The 22790-nt window shown below is 38.0% G+C and overlaps 1 protein-coding gene across 2 annotated transcripts in view; it reads left to right on the forward strand.

The window, feature by feature from the left end:
* DPP10 (dipeptidyl peptidase like 10) overlaps positions 1-22790 on the forward strand; it is a 437009-nt gene that overhangs the window by 379921 nt on the left and 34298 nt on the right. For both annotated transcript variants that reach the window (XM_063161640.1, XM_063161639.1), the window contains exons 8-10: positions 15158-15278; positions 18013-18167; positions 20606-20703. In XM_063161640.1, the coding sequence (XP_063017710.1) occupies positions 15158-15278; positions 18013-18167; positions 20606-20703 (374 nt within the window). The remainder of the gene's footprint in view (positions 1-15157; positions 15279-18012; positions 18168-20605; positions 20704-22790) is intronic.

Consider the following 22790-nt stretch of genomic DNA (forward strand, 5'->3'; position numbering starts at 1 on the left):
TACATGTTCGGATGGATCAGTATAAATAATGATCTATTGACATACAGATGAATGTCTATGCATAAATTAATACATTTTTTAACCAAACAAAAATCAAGAAAATAGTAAAACTATCCAGAATACTAAAGAAAAATATTTTTTAGAAGCTTTGATAAAGATTGATGCTACCAACAAAATATAACACTATCAAATGATAAGACTGAAGATGAGCTTTTACAATGCTTTGTTTTAATTTAGGTCTTCATTGAGTTGAATTACCCATTAGGCTGTATACACTAAGAACAATTTGGTGACTGTAGCTGAATTGTGGATTCAGGATGTTCTCATCAATTTTTAGAAAGTAATTTAAATATTAGAAATCTATAAGTTGCCCTCATCTTCCAAAAAAAAAAAACAACAACAAAAATGTTACTCAAATAATAGATTTAGAAGCTGAAGCTTTTACATAAAGAATGAAAAAGATCCAGTGAAACGGACCTCACCTTGTATTGAAACTACCTAAAAACCAGAAATACATCCTAGCAAAATCTGCTTTAATTGCTGTTAATAAGTATACCATTTCAAGAACTCTCTGCCCTTTTGCTCTGTGATCAATCATCATTTCTTTATCCTTTTGTCATATTGAGGGCTTCAATTTCCTTTCACCCCCCACCAATACCTACTGCCCCACAAAAATGCAAATACCTCTCAGACTGCATTAACGTGACATTACCTTACAGATGCCTTTTGTCAAAAGTTTAGCCTTTTTTTCCAATGGCTTTCAAAGATTGTTTTAGATAAGACAAATAGTGCAGCAGTAAAGTTCTTTGATGTTGTGTTATTTTCTGTGTACTCAGATAAGTACTGGACTAATTTTAGCAAATGAGGAATTAGCAGGATTGTACTTGGGCAGTTACCTTGCTCAGATCATGCTTTAACAGCCATTACTTGCTGAAAGCTCCATTTACTGTTTGGTCTATCAAGGTAATGTTCAACTGCTATAAAACATGGTAATTTATCTTTCTGTAAAATATTTGCCATGTGTTTTCTTTTTGCATAATTAGTGCTGTGGGTTCTTGGCACCCCCTCCTGGCAAGAACACTTGCATATGCAAATGAAGTAAGAGCTTAATTAATGCTAATGAAGTAAGTCCTAAATAAATATATTTCTTCTGCTTTTTTTTTTATCTGCAAAAGTCTTCTGCTCTTTTGACTTACTGTATTTTAGATGAGTAACTTAAAATTACATATGGAAATGTCAAGGCTTTATTTCATCTTTCCTTTTAATGACTATGCTAATGAGGCAAATGGCAGTGCAACTGAGAGCAAAACGTCTGCTGGAATTTATTCTGAAAACTAGAAATAAACAAGAACACTTCAATGTGACATTAACCTCAGGTATGATACCTCATTTAAAATGCATGAGGGGTTCAGTTACCAAACTTTGTAGTTCAAAGCACATTTGGAGGTCCTTTGTCCTGCTGAGGATGTTTCTCTGAAGGAAGGGAACTGTGGTTGAGCATTGCCCACCCAGCTGAGTCCACAGAAGAACTGGAGTTACCAAAGAGACTTAGTTAAACTTTCTTCCTACTAAGCTGCTGCTACACATTGGATTTTTCTCTTGGATTTGTCAAACTACCATTGTAAAATCTATATCATTTTTTGCCTTTTAATTTAAATTATTTGATTCAAACTATTCTTCAAAGAAAAAAAAGAGCATGAGTTGCTCTGAAGGTATTCTACTGAACTGTGAATTTCCATTATGAATTTCTGGGTGCTTACTCCACTTAAGTATGGATTGGAGGAGCATTTAATGCATGGTCTCTAGTTCCAAAAGTGATACTCAGTCTGAAAGCTTCCCATCTCACAAAAGGGGAATGGAGAATGCAGCCAGAAAACACAGGCAGTTTGGCAAAAGAGGAAAAAATACAGTTTTACTTATGAAGGCTGGATATATTCAATAAAATTTTTGTGAGCTCCAGGGACCACTACAACATTATAAATGGAACATTATAAATGGAACATTATAAATGGGGCAAGGCTAAGTTGAGCAAAGAAGTTTCTTCATCAATTTGCTTGGTGAAATACAATGAATGTGTTCTAGTATCAAAGGCAGTTTAAAATGATGAGTATTAAGGGTTAGAAATTGCTGGCCCTTTGGGGAAATAGCCACTTGGCTGTATCTGAAAGAGGTGAAGAAATAATGAGAAAATCGTATGTTTTATAGGGGCATTATTCCTCTACCACTGTTTTTCATGTGAAACAGTAAAAGGCCCAGCAGCTTTATAGTGAATAAATCAAGAGAGGAGATAAAAGATGTTTCCTTTTGGTGGTTCTTATTCTGTTATCACTGATCTAGCATGCAGCTAATATTTGAGTCAGTATGGAAGCCTGTACACAAGTAATGCAATTTTTTTAATCCAGAAGCAAATATATTGGAAATTTGATATATCACTGTGCTAAAACTCAAATTATTTTTTTCACATGGTTACTTGTGTGGGTGTGTATATATATATGTGTGTGTATATATATATATATATAACTATATATCTGTAGTATTTCTTTACATACAGTCCCACAAAGACACAGAAACAAGTATAGACACACATGTTCGATAGGAGCAGTCCTAAGGACTTTTCTATGCAGCAGCCTGCAGGGAGCAATGAAAACAGCAATATGCACCTCTCATCATGTTGTTCAACATGTCTGTGTGTAACAAAGCATATCTGAATATTCACACTTCCGTCTGTTAGCTAATATTAACTGCAAGTCCAATGGCTCATAAAATAAGGCTGCTGTGCTTCTTGTGTGAAAAATGTGTGCTTTCTGTAATGCAGAAACATGAAAATTGTATTTCAGAAGTCTAAAATTCTTTGGAAATAGACACCCATAAAAACTGTGAAGCAGAGGTTGAAATTTGATGGAATCCTTAGCTAAACTGGAGTTGGAAAAGATTGGGTTTTATTATGGACTGCATTTCTATATAACTCCAAAATCCTGCCCAAAACCACTGTATGCTTACCTGTGTCCCTGGACTATATAATCATGTAGTCACTTCGTATTTAGTGATTAAAAAAAAAGGTGCACCCCAGAATGGGATGGATAATTTGTCATATCCATCTTTTGGTAATGTAATGTAAACAGCAGTTTTATCTGGCAAGTAGAAAAAAAAAGTAAAAAAAAACCCCTAAGAAAGCACCTATATTCTATGTTCCTTAACACTTTGGAAAAGGAAGATTCCAAAGAGGAAGGCATCCAAATGTCAAATCAGAACGCTTTGAAGGTTTCTAATGCCTTTCTGGTTCAGGTTATATGGCAGAGGTTCTAATCAATTTGAAAAAGGACTTTTACTTGCCTTTTGTAAAGTGTTTGCAGAAGATATGTGAAAGACTTTGGAGTTTCTGTGATGGTACCTGTGGCTACAGAGTTCTGCTAGGAACAGGTTAAAGTGGCAAAACCAACTTGACACAAACTCCACCAAACTCTTGCTCTGTGGCAGGCTTCCTTCACCTCTTCCATTTATAGGTTCTGTTTGCTGTATGTTACAATCTATTTTCTCAATCAGCACATAACATCCATCCATCAGAAATATAAACATGTTTCTGTCAGTGGAAGTGATAGTGACTGTCCTCCTCTGCAAGGCTGAACAACTTTGGGTATGTTCAATTCTTCTGGCTGTTTCTCTCTATTTTAGCCAAGTCCCTTTTGAAAAGAGAGGCATAAAATTCCATCATCACCAGCCCATAAATGTCCTTGCATGCTTATTTTTTCCTACAGTGGGGCTATGACTTCTCCACTGTCTTTGTGCTGAAAGATCAGAGCTGATTAAACTTTGGCTGCACTGTGTTGAAGTGACATAGGCTTTCATGCTGACTCAGCCTGGACCAGACAGTGAAATGCAAAGAACTGATTGTGGATGTGTAGTTGTGGGGAATGTATCTCCACTGGCAGCTCCAAGGCCTGGAGAATGAAGATGAAAAAGTCAGGTGTACTGTTGATATCTAAGAGAAAACAGTGCATTGAATGTCTTCATTGTTTATGGTAGGTGACAGCACATTTATAGAAATAGAAGGGAAAAGTTTTGTGTGGAAGGAAAGCAAATAGTTCTTTTCAAGTGTTGTTTCCCAGATGCTAAACTGTCCCAAGCAAATGTGCTGTTCTAAGAACGTCAATATTTCCTCATTCCTCCTTGTCTCATTCCTAATGAGATATTTTCAGACAAACTGTTTCTTGCATTGGATGTGCTATATGGGGTCTGTACAGGTGGATGCCATCCAGTAAAGTTTTGGCCCATCATAAAGACAACAGATAACTTGCACCCTGTGTGCAGTGGGGAGATGAAGGCACATGTCCCATGCAGAAATAGCAGCTGAAAGCACAAACCTTTGTGTTCAACTCTGCTTGGGTTTCTCATGTAGAAAATGCTCAGAGGCAGCCTGGTCTATTGTATTTCAAACAAAGCTCTCAAGTGTTGCCCACCGCCCTAAAAATAGCAGAAAATGTAAGTATGACTTTACAGCTCAGGATTTTCAATTCTGTATCTTTTTACTTTTGTTCTTGCAGTTGTAATGCTACTTTCTTACATTTTGTCAAAGAAAACAGAAGATTCCTCCTCTGATACCAAGCCCTTACAATTTCATTAGATATTTTTCTGTCTCCCAACATTGCTTTTTTTCTTTCTGGAGTAACGAGGTTGAAAATTTTTCAGTTCAGCTTGTTATGGATTGATCAGTCTGGGCATAATTGAATGCTTGATATCAGTGTAAGATGAGCCTGAAATAACCAGAGATCATTTTAAAAGATTTTATGGTAAGGACAGATTATGATTTTGTTATAAGCTCCATGCTGGCTCATTAGTCAGAAGCAATCGGTAAGTGTGAGGAAGGAGGAGTGTGAATTCCTGAGCATGCACTGGTTTTGGAAAAGTCTGTTCTTCACATCACTTAGACAAAGATCAAAGGGCTGAGCAGCCCAATCCTCAGTGACATTCTGCACAGTGCTGCAGCCAGCAGAGCTCTTCAGGCAGCTCCATGGCAGGAAGCAGCAGATCCAGACCATCAGCTTGGGGGCAAGGCAGTCTTGCTGTGATCTGTGCAGCAGATTTATGAAGCAGCTTTCTGTGTAGGTCGTAGTTCAGATATTATATATGATTTTATTTATATAGCACATTACACTATGTTTGCTCTCCTGGGTAAGCTGTCATTGGATGAGGCAGGGTGTGAATTTAGTGAGCATCATGATCCAATATCATTGGAAAGGCAACATAATTAATGTGTGTTGAAACAAAAGAAGGCAACGCTTCCCTGCATTTATTGGAAATCAAGGACATAAACATCAGAGTTACCATGGAGTTGCTGATAGTCTGAGTTCATGGCCTGGTTTATGTCATGACATTAGTAAATAATCTTACAGCTGCATTATGAGTGCATCCTTGCTATTGTTTACAGTAGATTTATAAACTATCTAAATAGCAATTAAATATAATAGCCTTGTAGATTGTTTGTTGTTGTTCAGAACCCATTGTGCTAACACATTACTGTGATGCAGTGGCATTAATCTAGACAGAAGAAAAGTGGTGCTTCAGTATTCTGTTCTTTCTGCTGTATCTGGCAGCTTGATTACTGCAAAAATAAAATTAACATATTGTAACTGACACCAAAAAATGTAGTGTATGACATTGGGGTGTCTGTGCTTTGAGGTCTCCATGTCTCCTACTGATCAACAGCTACTTTCCCTCTCCCTTAATTACAACATAATCTAAAGGTTTGAAAGCTTCCTCTGATAGAATTGTTGTTCAGGTCAATCACAACCATTAGAAAATTGGTACCTTTAAGAGTGAATATAGTTCTTATTGCTTACAATTATAATAATAATTTTGTTATTATCTATTATTTCATTTCTACCTCATTTGCAATGGTGATGATTTTTGGAACACGGCAGATTTTTGTCTACTGTCAGGCATTGCTCAGGTAGCTCATGGTGCCCAGTACCTGCATAATTTAGTGCTCTGTGGGGCAAGAGCTGGAGCAAGTCAGAGCTGAATGGCTCTGAAAATTTTGTACCAGTACAGATTGACCTGCAAAAGAAAAAACATATCTGCAGAGAAGAGATCAGAGCCCTTATGCACTCCTGGAGGCTTGCAAAGCAGCTGTATTGCAAACTAGATCAGACACTTGTAGCCTGCAATCCTGTCTGTGAGAACTCACAATCTAAATAGACCACAGATATATTGTAGGTGAAAGGAATAGGAAACAAAGCTGCTTTGCAATACAATCCCATAAAACTTCCCTTGAAATTGTCATCCCTTAACATGTGTGATCTGTATAGAAAATTTGTAAGATGTGAGAAAAAAAAGGCTTTTGGAAGAGGTCTGTGTAATTGTAACTCACTAAGTCACTAAAGAATATGCTAACCTTCTAAAATTCACACCTATGAAAGCCTTATAGGCCAGTTTCCTGTGGTTTATATTATCTGAAATATAATAATTCTCTTTGGTTTTAGAGATGGCTGCTGTAAGGAAGACATTAGCAGGATAATGAGTCCCAGCAGTGAAATGCACGATGAGTGTTTGGGGTGTTTGCCACCCTGCATTTCACTTGCCTCTCAATGAGTGAGTGTTCTATTCATTACCATAGAGTTTCTTCCACAGCTGATTCCTGTGGGCAAGAATGTCAGACACCAGCCCTTGATTTTGCTCCTTTTCCAACAAAGTGCCTCCTAGAAATGTGGTTTGTCCATGTGATTTTGTACACATTGTGTGTTCAGTTCACCTGTGTGGAGCAGTAAATCAGCTCCTGATTTGGAAATACTCCAGAGCCTTATCACAGGAAGGCTGGGAGTATCGCTGTTGTCCTGACCCTGGGCACTTTGAGTGCCAGCAGAGTTAGGAGTCTCCAGCTGTAGATAAAAATGGGCCAAATGACGTCACACCCCCAGGTCAGTAGAGAGCACAGGAAAAGCCACCTCCTTCCTGCTCCCAAACAGAGCCCTGAAGGATTTCTGTGGCTTTCTCCACCATGTGCCCTGTGACTCTTGGGCCACAGAGGCCAGGAGGTTTGGATTGCCATCGTAGAACTTCTAGCTTAGTATAGCAAACAACTGTTCCTGTCTAACACTGTGTGCCCAGTCCTTCTGGATGATATTTTCTTCCCCAAATGAGAATTTATCTTTTCTGTGAAAGGCAAAACAAAAAAAAAAAAAAAAGAAAAAATAGCGATGACACTGTTGTTGCGTTGGCACACAAAACCCATAATCTTAACTACACCTTGATTTTCAGCAGGAATCTGCTTCAAGTAAATAAGATTTTGGCAAGGAAAAAGGGCAGGAAGGTGTGCTCAGCTTCTGTAACAGTGGGTATAATAATGGTCTGACAATCTGTTTAAGTCTGTGAGTCCCAGGAGTATTGTAAGTGAAATCACAGATGACAAGAAAATGTTTGCTCAGTTTGGACTGGAGAGAGCAGATTTTACATTGTGACTAAAAATAACGTAATCAGTGGCTCTCAGAAAAAAAATTGTCTGTCAGAACTTTAGAGGATGCTGAATGGTGGTAGAGAAAATGCCAAGGCAGGTATTCATTTGAAAGCTATTGCATTGACAGATCTTATGGGTGATTTGCAGTAGTTTTTAAATTGGTGAAAACTAATTGTAAATTTCTGAAGTGGAGCTATTTCTATAATTTTTCAGATCTGTGAACCAGAAGGTAGAAACAAATACTTTAAATCCTTGAATGAAAACCACACTTGCCACCTTAACAGCAGCTGTTGAAAACTGGCAACCAGATTGTCTCGATGTGGATGCAGGGCTTTGATTTTAATTTCTTCCTGCAATCCAAAGTTAGTTCTAATATTACTTACAAGTCAAAGGAACTTTCAAGTCAATGGATATCTGCATTTTTCCATAATTATGGTGAAAGCAACAGTAGGAATCGAAACCAAATTTTTAGAATAAAAATGGGTTTTAAATAATTCTAAAATCAATTATTTCATTTAATATGCCACTTATTTATATTTTCTATGCAAGACCGTTTTTGTGCTGGACTTTCCATATGTTTTAGAACAAAAAGGCATCTACTCTTTGGGTATATACAATATATATGTGTGCATACATGTTATCATGCAGTATAAACTTAGCACTGCCCCTGAAACTGGAGAAGTCGTGGTTTAATCTCTGAAGAGAAAAGTACAATATTTGCAGGGCAACTAAGAAAATATTCTTTATTTGACTTGTTCTGCTCCTGAATAGCTGATATTGTTTTTGTTAATGGTTGTTAGTGAAAAAAACACAGTTCATGTTGAAATCTTAGTGAATGATCTTGTTGCAGACAGGTCAAAATGTTAGAAAAGTCTTATAAAATATAGATTAGGCCCTGCTACTTCAGCTAAGCTAACAATAGCTTACAAATTCCCATACGAAAACACCTTGAAAATGAGAATTCATTAACACAACAATATATTCCTAGGGTGAAGAAGAAGTACACCTGTATAAACAATATGATCTGTCCCATGAGAATCAGTAGGAAAAGGATGTAAACTAACTAAAACTAGAAAAGTTTGAAAAATTTGCAAAATACCATGTATGGACCAATGAACTAAGTGTAAATGTATTGTAAACCAATAAGATCTAGTAACATTGATAATAATGCTAATATAACTTACAATAATGCTATAAAATATAACATACACAATGAAGATTGAGCTTTTCCTACATGAAGAAAATATAGTTGAACTAACTTATTACAACATGATCTGACTCTGGGGGGCAGCTGGACTTGGCCCTGGCTAATGTACGGTAAGACGGGAGGCAGAAAAAATGGTCAGAGGCAAGCCCAGATGGAAAAGCATCTTGGAGCTTTTGAAGAATTAATTATGCAGCTAATTGGCTGGCAGTGTCACAAGAAGGGGTGGGATTGTGCAGAATTCTGAGGAATCAGCAGGTTTGGCAGGGCCTATGCTGAGGTGGAGCCATCATTGTGTATGCACAATGGGTGTGCCATGTGGGACACGGGATGGCTGCTGCTGGTTTCTGCAGCAGAAAGGTCCTCAGCCCTCTGCAGAGAGCCACCAGTGGAGCTCAGCTCTCTGTTCCATGGAGTGCTGGGCTCTGAAACGTGTGCTGCCCACAGAGATGTGTGTCCCTACTGAGGTTACACAGGAATGCAGCCAGAGCTGGGCTGCCTCCTCAGAGGCCATGGGGTGATGTCTGGCTGCCTCCTCAGAGCTGTGTGGGGCGATGTCTGGCTGCCTCCTCAGAGGCCATGGGGTGATGTCTGGCTGCCTCCTCAGAGGCCATGGGGCGATGTCTGGCTGCCTGAGGAGGCCATGGGGCGATGTCTGGCTGCCTCCTCAGAAGTCGTGGGGCGATATCTTCAGCACTGTCATTAGCAGGAGTTCTGCGGCTGAAGCATGTCCTGAATGCCTGGAGGTCTCCCTCTGGGCCTAATCAGAAATTTCTTAGTCCTGTCATAGCTCATATTTTCAGTGTGAAAGGTAAGGAGGACTGTCGCGTTCTCTGGGGAATTAAGTGAGTGTGCTGAAGTTGTTCCAGGTTGGAGTATTTATTTATCTATTATTGGTCTGAGATTCTGTGGAAGAATCTGATTATTTTCTCGTGCCACAGGTAGGACTCTCACCTGTACAGAAAGTACTTGTTGCACAGATTTTTTTTCTAACCGAAAATTTATAGATACAGATGACTTCTTTGTTTCCTTTCCAGCTGCATCTGCTCTGTAGCTCTAGAGTTTGGTTGGCACTTTCCTTGAACAAGGCGTTCATCCTGATGAATCCATGTAATGGCAACAATACCTGTAGCCGCACTCCACAATTTCTTTCCTTCCAGCCTGTTCTGGTCCTCAACCAGCCCCTGGGGGAAGAACCTTCTTCTAATACCCAACCTAAACCTCCCCTGGCACAACTTCAGGCTGTTCCTTGGATCCTGTCACTGCGAAGAGCAGTTCAATGTCTGCCCCTTCTCTTCCCTCACAAGGAAGCTATAGCTGCAGTGAGGTCTTCTCTCAGTGTCCTCTTCTCCAGGCTGAACAGAGCAGCTTTGCTTTTCCTCCACCTAAAAAACGTGGTCTTTAGAGTGACCTGCTCTGGGCAAGCTGCTGCTGCTACCCAGCTGGAGCAGAGCAGGCTCATGCTGTCACTGAAATGCTGCCCTGCAATCCCAGGAGGGATTCAGTGTGGATGGCCATGCTGGAGGCTTCAGTGGAACACCAAAAGGGAAAAAGTGGAGTATTTTTTCTGTAATTTATCAGCTTTTCTCTGCCTGTAGTGTTTGAAATGATTAAAGAGACACGGGGGGCCTCTCCAGCTACTGGCACTAGGTTTGCTGTTCAGCTGGGGAGTGGATGTCTCTGTTTTCACAGCTGTCTGCCATCTGCAGCTAACTTGGACTGGGTGCTCTGCTCCAGACCTCAGCCTGAAAGCAAATCCTGTAATTGTGAAACATGCTGCAAACAGTAAATAAGCGTTTTGGAAAGAATTCATTTAGAAGAAGGTTTATGAAAAAATGGTTTAGAGGATGCCAGATGTGGAAGAATGTGGTTTGTGCTGACGTAGGATATTAGAGCAAGTAGGGCCTCAAATTCTTCACAGTCAGTGGAAATAAATGTGATCATATACCAAGAATTAATATCCCACTAAGCCAAAACATTCTTGCAGATGTTTTTCATTAATGGGAAAATACTTAATAAAATAATTAATGAATTTCTGTGGGGTTTTTCTCTTTTGGTTTAAGACTTGATGTGCAAAATCTCTAAGAAACCACAAAGTCACATAACTTTGAGGGTAGTCGATTTTGACATTTATCCCCATTTACAGCAGTATTAGCTGAGGGTCTCAGCTAAAAATTGCTTTAAACGTTTTAAGAATACTCATGAAAGATGGATAGAAGAGGTTAAAAAACATGTAATAATAATTTCCACGTACAGCAACATATCCTGGTTCCACTTTGTGCCTTTTTCAATTTACTTTTTTATCATTATACCTGAAAGCACTGAAAGCTTTTTGGGCACAAAGCTACTGATGTATTCTTGAGAATACCTGTCTGATACACAGTTAGCAACTCCTTTTTTAGCAGTTTGGGAAGATTCAGTAGTTGCAGTCAACATTTTAGTACTTGTGATGTAGTAAATAGACCCAAGTGTATACTAAGAAAAGCCTTTTACTATTACTTGCTCCCATATACCTGAGTGGAGAGAGATGAGCAAGGGAAATCTTGGTTTATGTGATGTTGCTCAAAACAGAATATACAAGGTGATGAATTGTGTCCCCTTCCTGGAAACTTTTGGGCACATCTCCAGTTCTACTTGCTGAAGTCAGGTAAGGCACATGTGTTTGCAAGACTGTGCTCCAAGGATTTGTTTGGTTTTGTTTGTTCTAATCAATTATTTTTATTCCAGGGTCATTATTTGTTGTCTACCTTGCAGTGCTGGAGAATTTCAGTCTCTCTTATAAGAAAAGTTTCTGTCTGACTTCTCTCTCAGCCACTTTCTTTCTCTTTCACTCAATTTTGAAAACCAAATTGTGGCTCATAAGTTCAACTTCCAGGTATCCTTGTACTGTAAGTAATCAGCAGGAGTAGCTCCCTTTTAAAAAATAAAAATTTCATCTAGTCTCTGTGGTTTTGAAAAAAAAGATTAGAAGTAAATTTTAGCATAAAGCAGAATTGTAAGGAGGTTTTATCAGAAAACATTGGTGATTTTTAAATTGAGCAAGAAAGAGAAAAATACATGAAGCAAAGAAAAGATCTTAGGTTTTGTTCAGAAAGGGGAGGGCTTGGCATTTAAGGGCTTCCCTTCCTCTGGGGCTGGATTTTTTTTTTGCATGTTTCAGCTGAGGCATAGCTCCATTTCTACTCTTAGTTTGTGTGCTCTTGATAATTCTCATAAATTAAAGTCAGTGTTTTTCTCCTTAAGCCACTTCACATTTGACACCACCTTTAGCTACTGGCTGTTGTTCTATCTGCAAGTACAAGGTGAAAGCAACAGGATCTACTCACAGTCTTGAAAACAGAATTAATTTTAAGGGGTGACCTATTAAAATTTCAGTATTTTAGAGCTATGTGTAAGTATATATATATGATAATACTTATCATGTAAGTATTATACTGGGAAGAAGAATTCACAGTGAGTCTGCCTTTTGGAAATGCCTTTATTGGCTGCAGACTGATGGGGGATTGGGCTCTGTGGGTGCACAAAGTCCTTGTGCTTAATTGAATCCACTGCCTGCATTCACTGAGAGAGAAGGGAGAGCCTCTCATTCCAGGTCTTAGTAGCCTTCATAGTAATGTTACCATTTCTGTTGCACCTCTGCTGCCTGTTTTGCTGCAGAAATCAACATTTTAACTCCCAAGTCGTTATTTCCAAGTGGTGAATGGGTTAAATAGTCACAGATGAGCCCTTTGGTGTGGTCAGGGGTGGAGGGGAATGCAGGCAGCCCTTTCTGAACAGGTCAGGCTCTGTCACTGTAGGAAGGGTGCATTTCTGTCAGTGCAAACAGAAGTCCAGGGGCTTCCTCTGGGAAATGGCACATCCTGAAATACCGCAAATATTCAAAATTCCAGATGAGATTAAATGCCTAACCATAATGGTGAATCTTCCTATGATGGTTTATAGGCAAGGGAAATAGATCTTTGGGAATGCTGCAGGTAGTGAGTGCAGAGCCATACTTGCCAGAGCTCCAGCCACTCATCCATGTGCACTTCTGTGCAGTTTAGCTGTGTTGAGGAACATGAATGGTTGTGTTTCACAAATGGTCTGCAAAGGAACATCAATTCTTCCTTCTTAATGTTAAATTCAATAATCAGTGAGTTCAAGGCTTGCTAGGGACAGAGCTGCTGTGGGACTTTGGAGCTTTCCAAGAAATTTAAAATGTTCCAGTAGGCACATTCAACAAATAAATGGGGGTTTGGAGCAGCTTTCAAAGTTGAAGCAGTTTCGAAGTTGTTTCAGAAGTGACGAGGAAAGAGAGGAAACTTTGCATTATAGAGTTGACTAAGATTGAGAATGTTCAGAGGGTGACTGAGAGCTGGTTTAGGATGGAGACAAAGCTGTTTTATGAAATGAGTGAGGAATAAAGATGATACAGCCACAATCAGTGGCACGCACAACTGTGAGTATCCTTCAGAGATATTTACTTAACTGGGATCTGTCAAATGGAATTAGCAATGCCTGGTAAGTAGTAATAACAGGATTAAAAGCCTTCTCAGGGTTAAAAACCTTCTCAGGGTTCAGTCATAAAACAAGTAATTCTTAATCCTGTACTTTGTCACTGATCATTTGAAATGAAACTTTTCACTGCAGAGACAAGGCAGTGTGGGTATCTTCACTATTTAGAACATTAACAGCCTGAAAAGGGGGGAGAGGAGCAAAAATCAAACTCCTGATCTTCAAAAATCAATTAAAGTTTTTTTTTTTAATTAAAGAAGTTTAAATAAAATAGAATCATTTGACCAAGTAAGCTTTTTTGGTAACCTCTTGAAAGCTGCTGTTTAAACAAGAGGGGATTGTCAGCCCTCAGTAAGAAGTTGCTTTGTAGGAAGCAATAGTTATTAGAGTGGTTCACTACTTAGTCTACTTGTAATGGAGTATGATAGCAATAGTTTTAGTTGACATAAATAACAAACACTTGGCTGAATTATTTTATAAGCAGTTAACCATGTCTTGGTTTTGCTTGTATTAATTTCTTTGATGTTAGAAATAAAAGTGCATTTTTAGTGTGGAAATACACATTACAGGAAGTTCTTGTTGATGTTATTTTAAAAATCATCCAGCATTTGATACATCCAGCGTTCTCTCATGGTTGTTTTCTTTTGCTGTTGATGTTGAGTGATACATCAGCTTCCCAGAAATGAAATTCTTTGTACTAATATAAAGCTCAGTATATTTTGGATTATTCGAACTGGTTCATCTATTGTTGCTTCAGATTTGAGCTCACTGCTAAGCTTTGATATCTGGCCACAAAGGACTTACTTCCAAGTCACACTCTGTTCCCAGTAATGGTTAAAATCATTGCATTGCTCATTGAATGTAAAAAAACCTCAGCTTTACAGCTTTCTGCAGCAGAAATCATGAAATGGCTACTGCTAAAAATCATTAGTTTGGGGACTCATAGGGAAGCCTATTTCAGATGGTAATTTAGAAGCAAAGGGAACAGCAGTAATAGTGATAATAAAACTTTGCTCTTTGGTTAGTATTTTCCCATAAGATGTGTATTCTGGAAGTATGAGAGAATGATAAATGATCAGGCTTTTTAAACAGTCTTTGGTGGAAATATATTTAGTTCCTGTTCCACTCCCTGAGACACTGTATATCATCAGTGTACAGTGCTGAAATGGTGTAACAAAAACTTCTGTGGCATTTGGCTTCTTTAGTTCTGTCACAGATGCCTTTTCTCAGTGTGAATTGAGGCGGTGAATAATCTTGCTGTTGCTTTGGTTTTGGTGTTAAGCTGTGCAAGTGCACACGTGGCCATTGTGATTTATTGCACTTGGTCATGGAACCTGGAGCTCAGCCTCACAAAATGAGTGAACTTGACACCCTTTGCAACAAAGTGAGCAGGGAAAGAGCAGACAAGGCTAATGAGGGGCAGTGAAGAAGGAAAAAGGAGGATGAGGAACCCAGACTTGAAAAGTAAAGAGCATTTATATAGTACACTTGAGGTAAAACATTGGTGTGTCAGTCAGAAGTCATCAGCAAGCTGAGAAAAGCTGGCTGCTATTTGTTTTTGCTTTTCTAATGTGTTCTCACACCCTGATATAAAGCTGTAACTTATATTTATGGTGTATGTACTGTGCTGTATGTCCTTCCAGAAGTGTGTTTCATTTCACAGTTAAAAAACCAGATGAATATTTCTTTATTTATTCATTCAGCTGTTATAAAACTTGTCTCCTGTATGATTTTTAAGAATGCAATAATATTTTTTTTAACATGAATAGGAATATTTTAACTGGAAGGGCAATTTCAAAAGAAGGATTTGCTTGCCTTAAGTATTAGAAGTTTGTTTAGTTTTCCCAATCTTATAATAAAAAGAAATATGAAGACAATGTTGGTGCAAACTCATGCTGAATTATTTTGTAGACTCTTCTGAGCCTGAGGAAATTATGTATTCATTGCTGAACATTCATTTATATCTACCAAAATATTGGTTTTCTCTCCATCTCTCTTACCTCATTCAGATTTATATATTTGAAAATAACATCTACTATCAGCCTGATGTAAAGAGCAGCTCATTGCGCCTGACATCCTCAGGAAAAGAAGGAATTATTTTTAATGGAATTACAGACTGGCTATATGAAGGTAAGCTGGACAAATATATCTGTTTATAAAAACAGATGCAAGGTCCTTGCACAGATCCAACAGCACAAGTCTGTTCATTGCAGAAAATGCTGAGGGTGGGTTTGTTCCTGTCCCTTCTCATTTTCCTGCAAGATTGCCTTTGTATCTGCTCATTCTTTGTATTGGCTGCTGGTTGCATAGAGCAGTGTTTTCTGAGAAAGAAGAATTCATTTCAAACTAGAATGTAGCAAATGCACTCTTGGTAGCATGTAAAAGTGAGCAGGGAGAGGACTCAGCTGGCTGCTTTTAGGGACAGCAGTGATGATCCATTTACAGTTAAAACATCCCCCCAGAAAAGGGCACCCAGATTTTAGTGGGGGATAGCTCAGTCTGTCTTCTGCAGCCAGTACCACAGAATGGTTCTCTCTGCACCCAAAATGCTTTTAACATAATGATAAATTTAAGAGGAAAAAAGCAAAAAAAAAAGGGAGCAAATTATCTAGCTTGGTATAACAGCTTAAAATTATTACACATTTCATCTACACTTTCTATGTGACTCATATATTCTATAGATAAATAGCTTGGTGTTAATTTACCTGAGGTATGAAATTTCTTGTGTGAAGAGGTTTTCTTAGGAATGGTGTTAATGCCATGCAGCACAGAACTTCACCTTAAATAATGGTCTATCCACACCTCCTGGCATTTCAGTAGCTGTGGGCAAACAGCTCACCATGGGTTTTTTTTCAAATCTCTGCCCAAGTGAACTCTGAAGTTAAAATGGTAATCTGCATCCCTCAGTCTGTAAAGTGATCAGATAGTTAATCACTTCCAAGGTTTCCATTAGTGTTTTGAAATCTTTTAATGTGGCAGCATTAAAAAAAAAGAACATTTTTTTAAATGGAATATAATTTTATATGTACTTAAGAATCTTAAAATCTTACATGACAGCATGCAGGTTGAAGAATTTAAACAAATATAACTCATCAAAGTTGATGTAACATATCAAGTTTTGCTAAAACAAAGTGAAGTTAATAAGAGTTAATAATAAGTTAATAAGAAATTAATAAGAGTGACAATCAGGAGAGGCAAAAGTTCTCTCATTTGGGACTAGAAAGTTTCTGAGGTGCTGTGGGAGATGATCCCAAAGCCTTCCTCATGAATCATGTCCTAAAGCCTTCTTTTAGTGAAGAATCCTTCCTTGCTCTTATTTTCCAAGTCTTTTAACCTGCAGGCAGGCAGTGAGCCCTTCTCAGCTCTGAACACCATGGCAGTCAGGGTGAGACTGCCCATGCTGGAGAAGCCCAGTGTCTGCTGGCACAGGAACACACTGCTCCTTCCCCATTAACCTGCAGCACTGCTCCACTTTCAGCAGTTTTATAGTAACATCACAAGCTGAGCAGGCTGAATATTTTCCAGGTGCAGTTGAGAGATTTTCAGTTGAATCGAGCACCTTTCCTCCTTTGACCTCATTTGTTTTCTTTTGTCTTTTCATGAGATTGTTACTAGCATTTTACCTTAAAAAGCATTTGGGAATAGCTTTTCTTTGTGTGAATAACCTTGTGCAAATGCAAACAGTAATATTTTAAAGCAAACATAATTGTGGTTTTCTGCTATCTGATATTCACCATTCATTCTCTGCTCTTCTCCTGTGTAAAAGGTTTTAGTTATCCAGCCAGGGAGAGAAGCATGACCCAGAATATATGACTTTAAATATAGATCCCAGCTTCATTTCACCTAAACTTAGATAATTCAACCCATTAAGCTGCTTCAGAACCCTCAGAATCCAATTAGCAACTTGGAGAGTCTCTATTGACAGTTTAAGTAGTTTTGTAAGGTAGGCTCTCCAATTAGGTATGCAGTCGGGCCTTTTCCCCTGGTACACTATTCTCAATTCATTTTCCAGCCAAATTCTTCAGATTTAAATAAAAAATCCTTACTAAGCAGGCTAACATATCAAATACATAATGAAAATTCAGAGTGTTTTTATAAGCGGAAGCAGAAGACTTGTACAGGGAGAATTCAAGATTGCTCAGGAGCTGCTGGGATTCCAGGAGTTTGGGTTCTGTGCCTGTGGTTGCTTCTGATTTGTTCTTTTTGACTGTGATATACACTGACAATAAATGTAAGAAAACATTGAGTGATGTTCTTGGAGAATTGGATTCATTTGGAAAGCAAATAAAATTTGGATTAAGAAAAATTTTTGGTTCAGATTTTCAGAAAGTTTCGCTCCAGAAGAACAGAACTTCCTAAGAATTAAAGCTGTCCGCTACACTGAGACAAGAAAATCATAATATTGCTCTCCAAAAATGATTACATAAATATGACTGTGTGAATATCTGTATGTTATCAGGTGCCACAACTCAGAGAAATCAGATATTCTGAAATTCTGTATTAAGAGGAGAAGAAAAAAAATTGGCAATCACAAAAAATACCCTAAACCCCCAAATTATTTTAAATTATTTAAAATTTTAAGTAAACACACGTACTGGAATGCAATAGACCTAAGCATATGTCAGTAACAATAATCTTTCACATTTAGATGATTTATTGATGGTAGTGGAAGTATGCATTTGAGGAAAATGCTCCTTCAATGTTCCTTGTTATCCAACCATTCAAGGCAGGATGATGTGAAATTACTGAAATTGCAACAGACACATTTCAAGTTGGCACAGGGAGAACAACTTGGTGCCAGCTGAACAAGCTGGACACTGTGTGTGAATTTTTTTAAGGACTCTAAGGAAATCTGGTTTTGCAGAGGAACTTCTCCACTCCCACATTGCCCACTGGTGGTCTCCAGATGGGGAGAGACTGGCCTTCCTGACCATCAATGACTCTCTGGTGCCCAACATGGTCATTCCCAGGTTCACAGGAGGTCTGTATCCAAAGGGAAAGCAGTATCCATATCCTAAGGTAAGATAAGTGGGAATGCACCCCCCACCTCCTTTTCTGAGGTCACTGATAATATTCAGCCATGTGGAAAGAGTGTTTCCAGACAGTAACAGAGGCTGGTTTTGTTCATGATGCTTTTGAGGAAATAATATTTTTTTCAGTAGATTACCTGAAAATAAACTATTGGGTGAGGGGACAGCAGAGAAATTAATTTAAGTAATTTCATCACTGATACTTGGCTTGGTAAAATCAGTCCAGCACCTCAGAGAGAAGAGTGAAGCATTTGAAGGACTGTATAAGAAAAAGATCCAGCCCCAGCTGCTCTGGAGTCAGACATTGTGTGCAGAGCTCAGGGCAAGTTCCTTCACAGATACAGAGATCTCAGTAGATTGTGCTGTTGTTAATAAATGTGACAGACTGGTATTGAATAAGAGAAGCCACAGTAACATATTTTCATGGCCATCAAAAAGGGGAAAAAAAATTAGAACTGTCAGTGTTTTAGAAGATTTAGAGAAGGTTTTTTAGGTTTGTTTTGGAAAGTGAAAGAACAGCCCAATAGGAGTAATGCCTGAAATCACTTCTCATTTTCTGGGGATTTTCTGGTGAGGTGCCTCCAGATCTGTTTTGATCATACAGCTGATCAGTTTATCCAGCCCTTGCACAGTTTAAAAGTGTCTGGGTTCCTTTCTGACAGGTCCACCTATATGGTACTCCTCTGGCATTTCAGGGCAAGTTTATTGAGAGCTTTACAAAATATTCTGTTACCTTGCTATTCCTGCTACTGCCTTTGGGTGAGGAAACTTTATTGTTGATGGCTGAACAGTTAGGCTGTACCAGTGCTATGAAGCAATAACATACATTATATAAATAGAATATATTTGTGGTATGAAATAATACTCTGAAACAATGAAACAACAGTAATTTTAGGGATAGTTTATATTAGTTGCATTGGCAAAATGACTTGAGTGACAGAGCAAAGAATAATATAATATTATTTTTTTAGTCAGCTTTGGAAATGAGCAAGGAGTAATATTATTTCATTAGCAATTCAGCATAAAAGTGATACACAATGCTACTTCAGTAATCTCATTAATGAAGAAACATTATCTTTATTTAATGTCTCCATTTAATACAAATTTAGTTCCTCGTTAAACATCATTAATTGGTAATGAAGCTGGTGGTGTAGCAACAGAGATTACAAAAAAGATTTGGCCTTTATTATAGAGTGCAACCATCAGAGAAAATTATAGGTAGGATTAAAAAATAAAATGAAACACACATGTTTTTTGTGAGCACTGGAACATGCTTATCTGTGTCTGTGTACATGTCATACACATAGACTGTATTATTTTAAAAAGAAGTTGTTTTTTTTTTTTTCGTGGCAGTATTATAAACACACAAATGCCACTTTCTTGTCCTCTATACCACTCAGAAATGAGTGGATACAGCATTTGGACTTTATTTTGAGATAAGCCCAAACAGGAATTTCTAACAGGAATTTGGGGGTGTATTTCAGCCTGTGAAGAGCCAAGTATACAACTTTGTCATATACAATAGTAAATCTGTTGAATCAGTGGTTTTTACCTTTTCCTTCCAGTATTAAACAGGGCTCAGCCCCACTGAGGAACACACTTCATGTTTTGTGTCCTGAGGGTGTTATATAGTGTAATTCCTGTGACATGAAACTGAAACTTGGGGATAGCATAGAACAGGGACGTGGGAGCAGTAGCACATCCTTGCAGGCCTCCAGAGCCTCTCTTCCTATTTCCATTGCTTTCTCTTCATCTCAGGAGCATCTCTTAGCAACAAGCCATGTTACAGGAGAAGGATGATTCCCACCTCCCTGTAGACCCTCAGGATTTATCAGACTCTTCCCAGTGGGTATCTATCAAACTGCCATGTTATTCCCCTTTAGCCACAAGAATAATTTTGTTTTCCTGGGAGCTGGCCTGCCAAAGCAGCTGGCTCCTGGTGCAGGCCAGAAATTGAGATTTTCAGCTCAGCAACCAAGGGAAGGAAGACTGAGGGAAAATGGTAAAGAAAAAGAGAGGTGAGAGAGGAGGAATGCTATCCAAGACTGAGGTAGTGCAGCTTTTCAGAAGGAACAACAGCATCTGAAAAGGGCTTAGCTGGAGGCTGCAGTTACCTGCAGATTTAGGAACTGGCTGTGTTTTGGTAGCTGACTGCACTGAAGTGGGCAAAGCCTCTTCTAGTGCTGGTCACTTGCTCTGCACAGGAAGGTGTTCCATCAGTAAAGGGTGGTGAAAGAATCACTCAATACTTCATATCTGTGTGATTCATATGGCTATGAAATTAATTTTTCAGATTTAAGATACTTGAGCTTTAATAACTTTTCATTATTATAAAGATACTGAATTATTTTAACAACTGAGTCTGCTTAGCTGTCACTGATTCAGTGCCTCTAAAACTTCTATTTTTTTTTTTTTTCTTTTCCAAAGGCAGGTCAAACAAACCCCACAGTAAAGCTGTTTGTAGTTAATCTGTACGGACCAGCACATACCCTGGAACTGATGCCACCTGACAGCTTCAAGTCAAGGTATATAATTTCTTGGTGAAATATTTTATGGTAATTGTTCTCAAAACAATCAGGATGTTAACAGTGGCCACTTATTCACAACTGATACAAACAATCTTAGCCTGGTGTAGCTCTCTTCTACATAAATTGAAGTACTCTAATTTATTGCAGGAATAATTTAATAGTGAATTATGCCTTGCAGTTATTAGTGTCAACTGAAATGCTTACTGATTGTGCTAGTAAGAGAAATTATATTGAATGAGTTCAACATTTTGAATTATTTTCTGTCTATTGATGGGCCACTACTGAAAAACATAATAAAATCTGCTGCTGCTTGCTAACCCTTCATTCATTTAAACAGTGCTGTAAATCTGAAAGAGATTTCTTGCCATCAAGATCAGCATCTTCACTCACCTTGATGACATTAAAGTTGAACTTTAAGTGTCAGAAGGAGCAAAGAAGTAAAGCAAAAAAGCAATGTGTAAGAAAAGATCCCCAAGATAAAGATAATCTTGAAAATGTTGTTCAGATGTTATGGTTTCGCTTCAAGATTTTCAGATTCATTCTGCATCCTCAGCAGATGGAAAGTAATAGTAGACTCAAATATTAATGTTAGTATCTTAAAGCTTTCTTTGTCTTCTTGAAGCTGAAGCCAAATCTCTGGAGCATCTTTGCCAGTTCTTGATAAAGATATTGTTGTTGTTCATTTGATGAAAATTCTGGCTTGCTAGTGCATGAGAATGAGCAAATCTATTTAAATCTGGGGAAAAAAGTTAGTTTCTTCTTCATTTTAACTATTAAGGTACAATTTTCATGCATTAAAACTTAGAAAAATTGTATATTTGTTTCTGTTTTTACTGTATATTGTGAATTTGACTCAGGATTTCAGTAACAGTCTTCACACTGGTCATCAATCCATATATGTCCATATATCAATATATATAGAGATATGAACAATGTGCTTTTAACAGGCTTTCCTAGAGTGAAAATCTTTGAAGTTTTCAATAACTGGGAGTTTTGGGATTTTTTTTTTTCCAAAGTATTAGCTTTTTTTAGTAAAAGTAGCAGCTACCTTTAGAAGTCATTTTATGCAGTGTGTTTCTAACCCTTTCATTATGGAGTTACCAGTAAATAGGTCATGGGAGTATTTCAGAATTAAATCAAATGGTTCATCACCTTTTTAGAAATATTTATGGGTTATTTATTAAACTATTTTTAGAAGTATTTATACAGGTCATACCCATCTGCTGTTATGGAGACACTCCTGCACAGAGAAACCACAGAAATGGGAAGGGAGGGGTAAAGAGAAGGGGAAAGAGGTTCTGTTAGTTAACCAAAAAAAGTAACATTCAGATTCTCAACTTTTCCCAAATTGTGTCTGGTGTAGGACCTTTGAAGACATAAAACTCTTTCCCTGATTTTTAGGGCATCTGGGAACTTGATGTAAGATTGAATAAATGCAATGAAAAATTCAGTGAATAAATTCAATGAAAAATTAATTTTCTTCTTTTAGGGATCCTATAAAGGTGCTTGGTAATATTTCCAAAGTCCTGTTCAGGCTATTCTGATATAAAGATACGATAACACTTGTAAATGTTTCTCCTTAAAGTTTCATTCTGTAGAAAAAATTACCACCTGCTATGCACTGTTAATGTCACAAAGACTGACAGTCTTCCTTCAGACACATGGTTGTATTTCAAGCAATTACTGTTTCCCCCTTGGTGCTTCCATTCCATGTGTACAGTTATGTTTTCTTCAGTGAAAAACATCTTTAATATTTTGCTTCAGTCCTTTGTCCAGAATGCAATTAGTTTTTCCTCTTGCAAGTGGGGTTGTGAGCAAGCTGGAGGTGTGTACAATAAAGCCTGAGAAGCTTGGGGACACAAACTGATTGCTGTCTTGCTTGTGTCACCTGCTGTCATGGTAGATCTTGTTTAACCTCTGCATACATTTTTGCCTCTCAGTAAGATTAAACATCTGTTAAAGCAAAAAAAAAAAAAAAGAAAAAAAAAAAGAAAAAATTAAATATTAGACTCAGAATACACTTGAAGTCCCCATTTCTATTTATCATTCTCGTATCCAGATATGAAGATACCTGTTTTACTAGA

The sequence above is a fragment of the Melospiza melodia genome, chromosome 8 (genome assembly GCF_035770615.1).
Source record: "Melospiza melodia melodia isolate bMelMel2 chromosome 8, bMelMel2.pri, whole genome shotgun sequence".
Lineage (NCBI taxonomy): Eukaryota > Metazoa > Chordata > Aves > Passeriformes > Passerellidae > Melospiza > Melospiza melodia.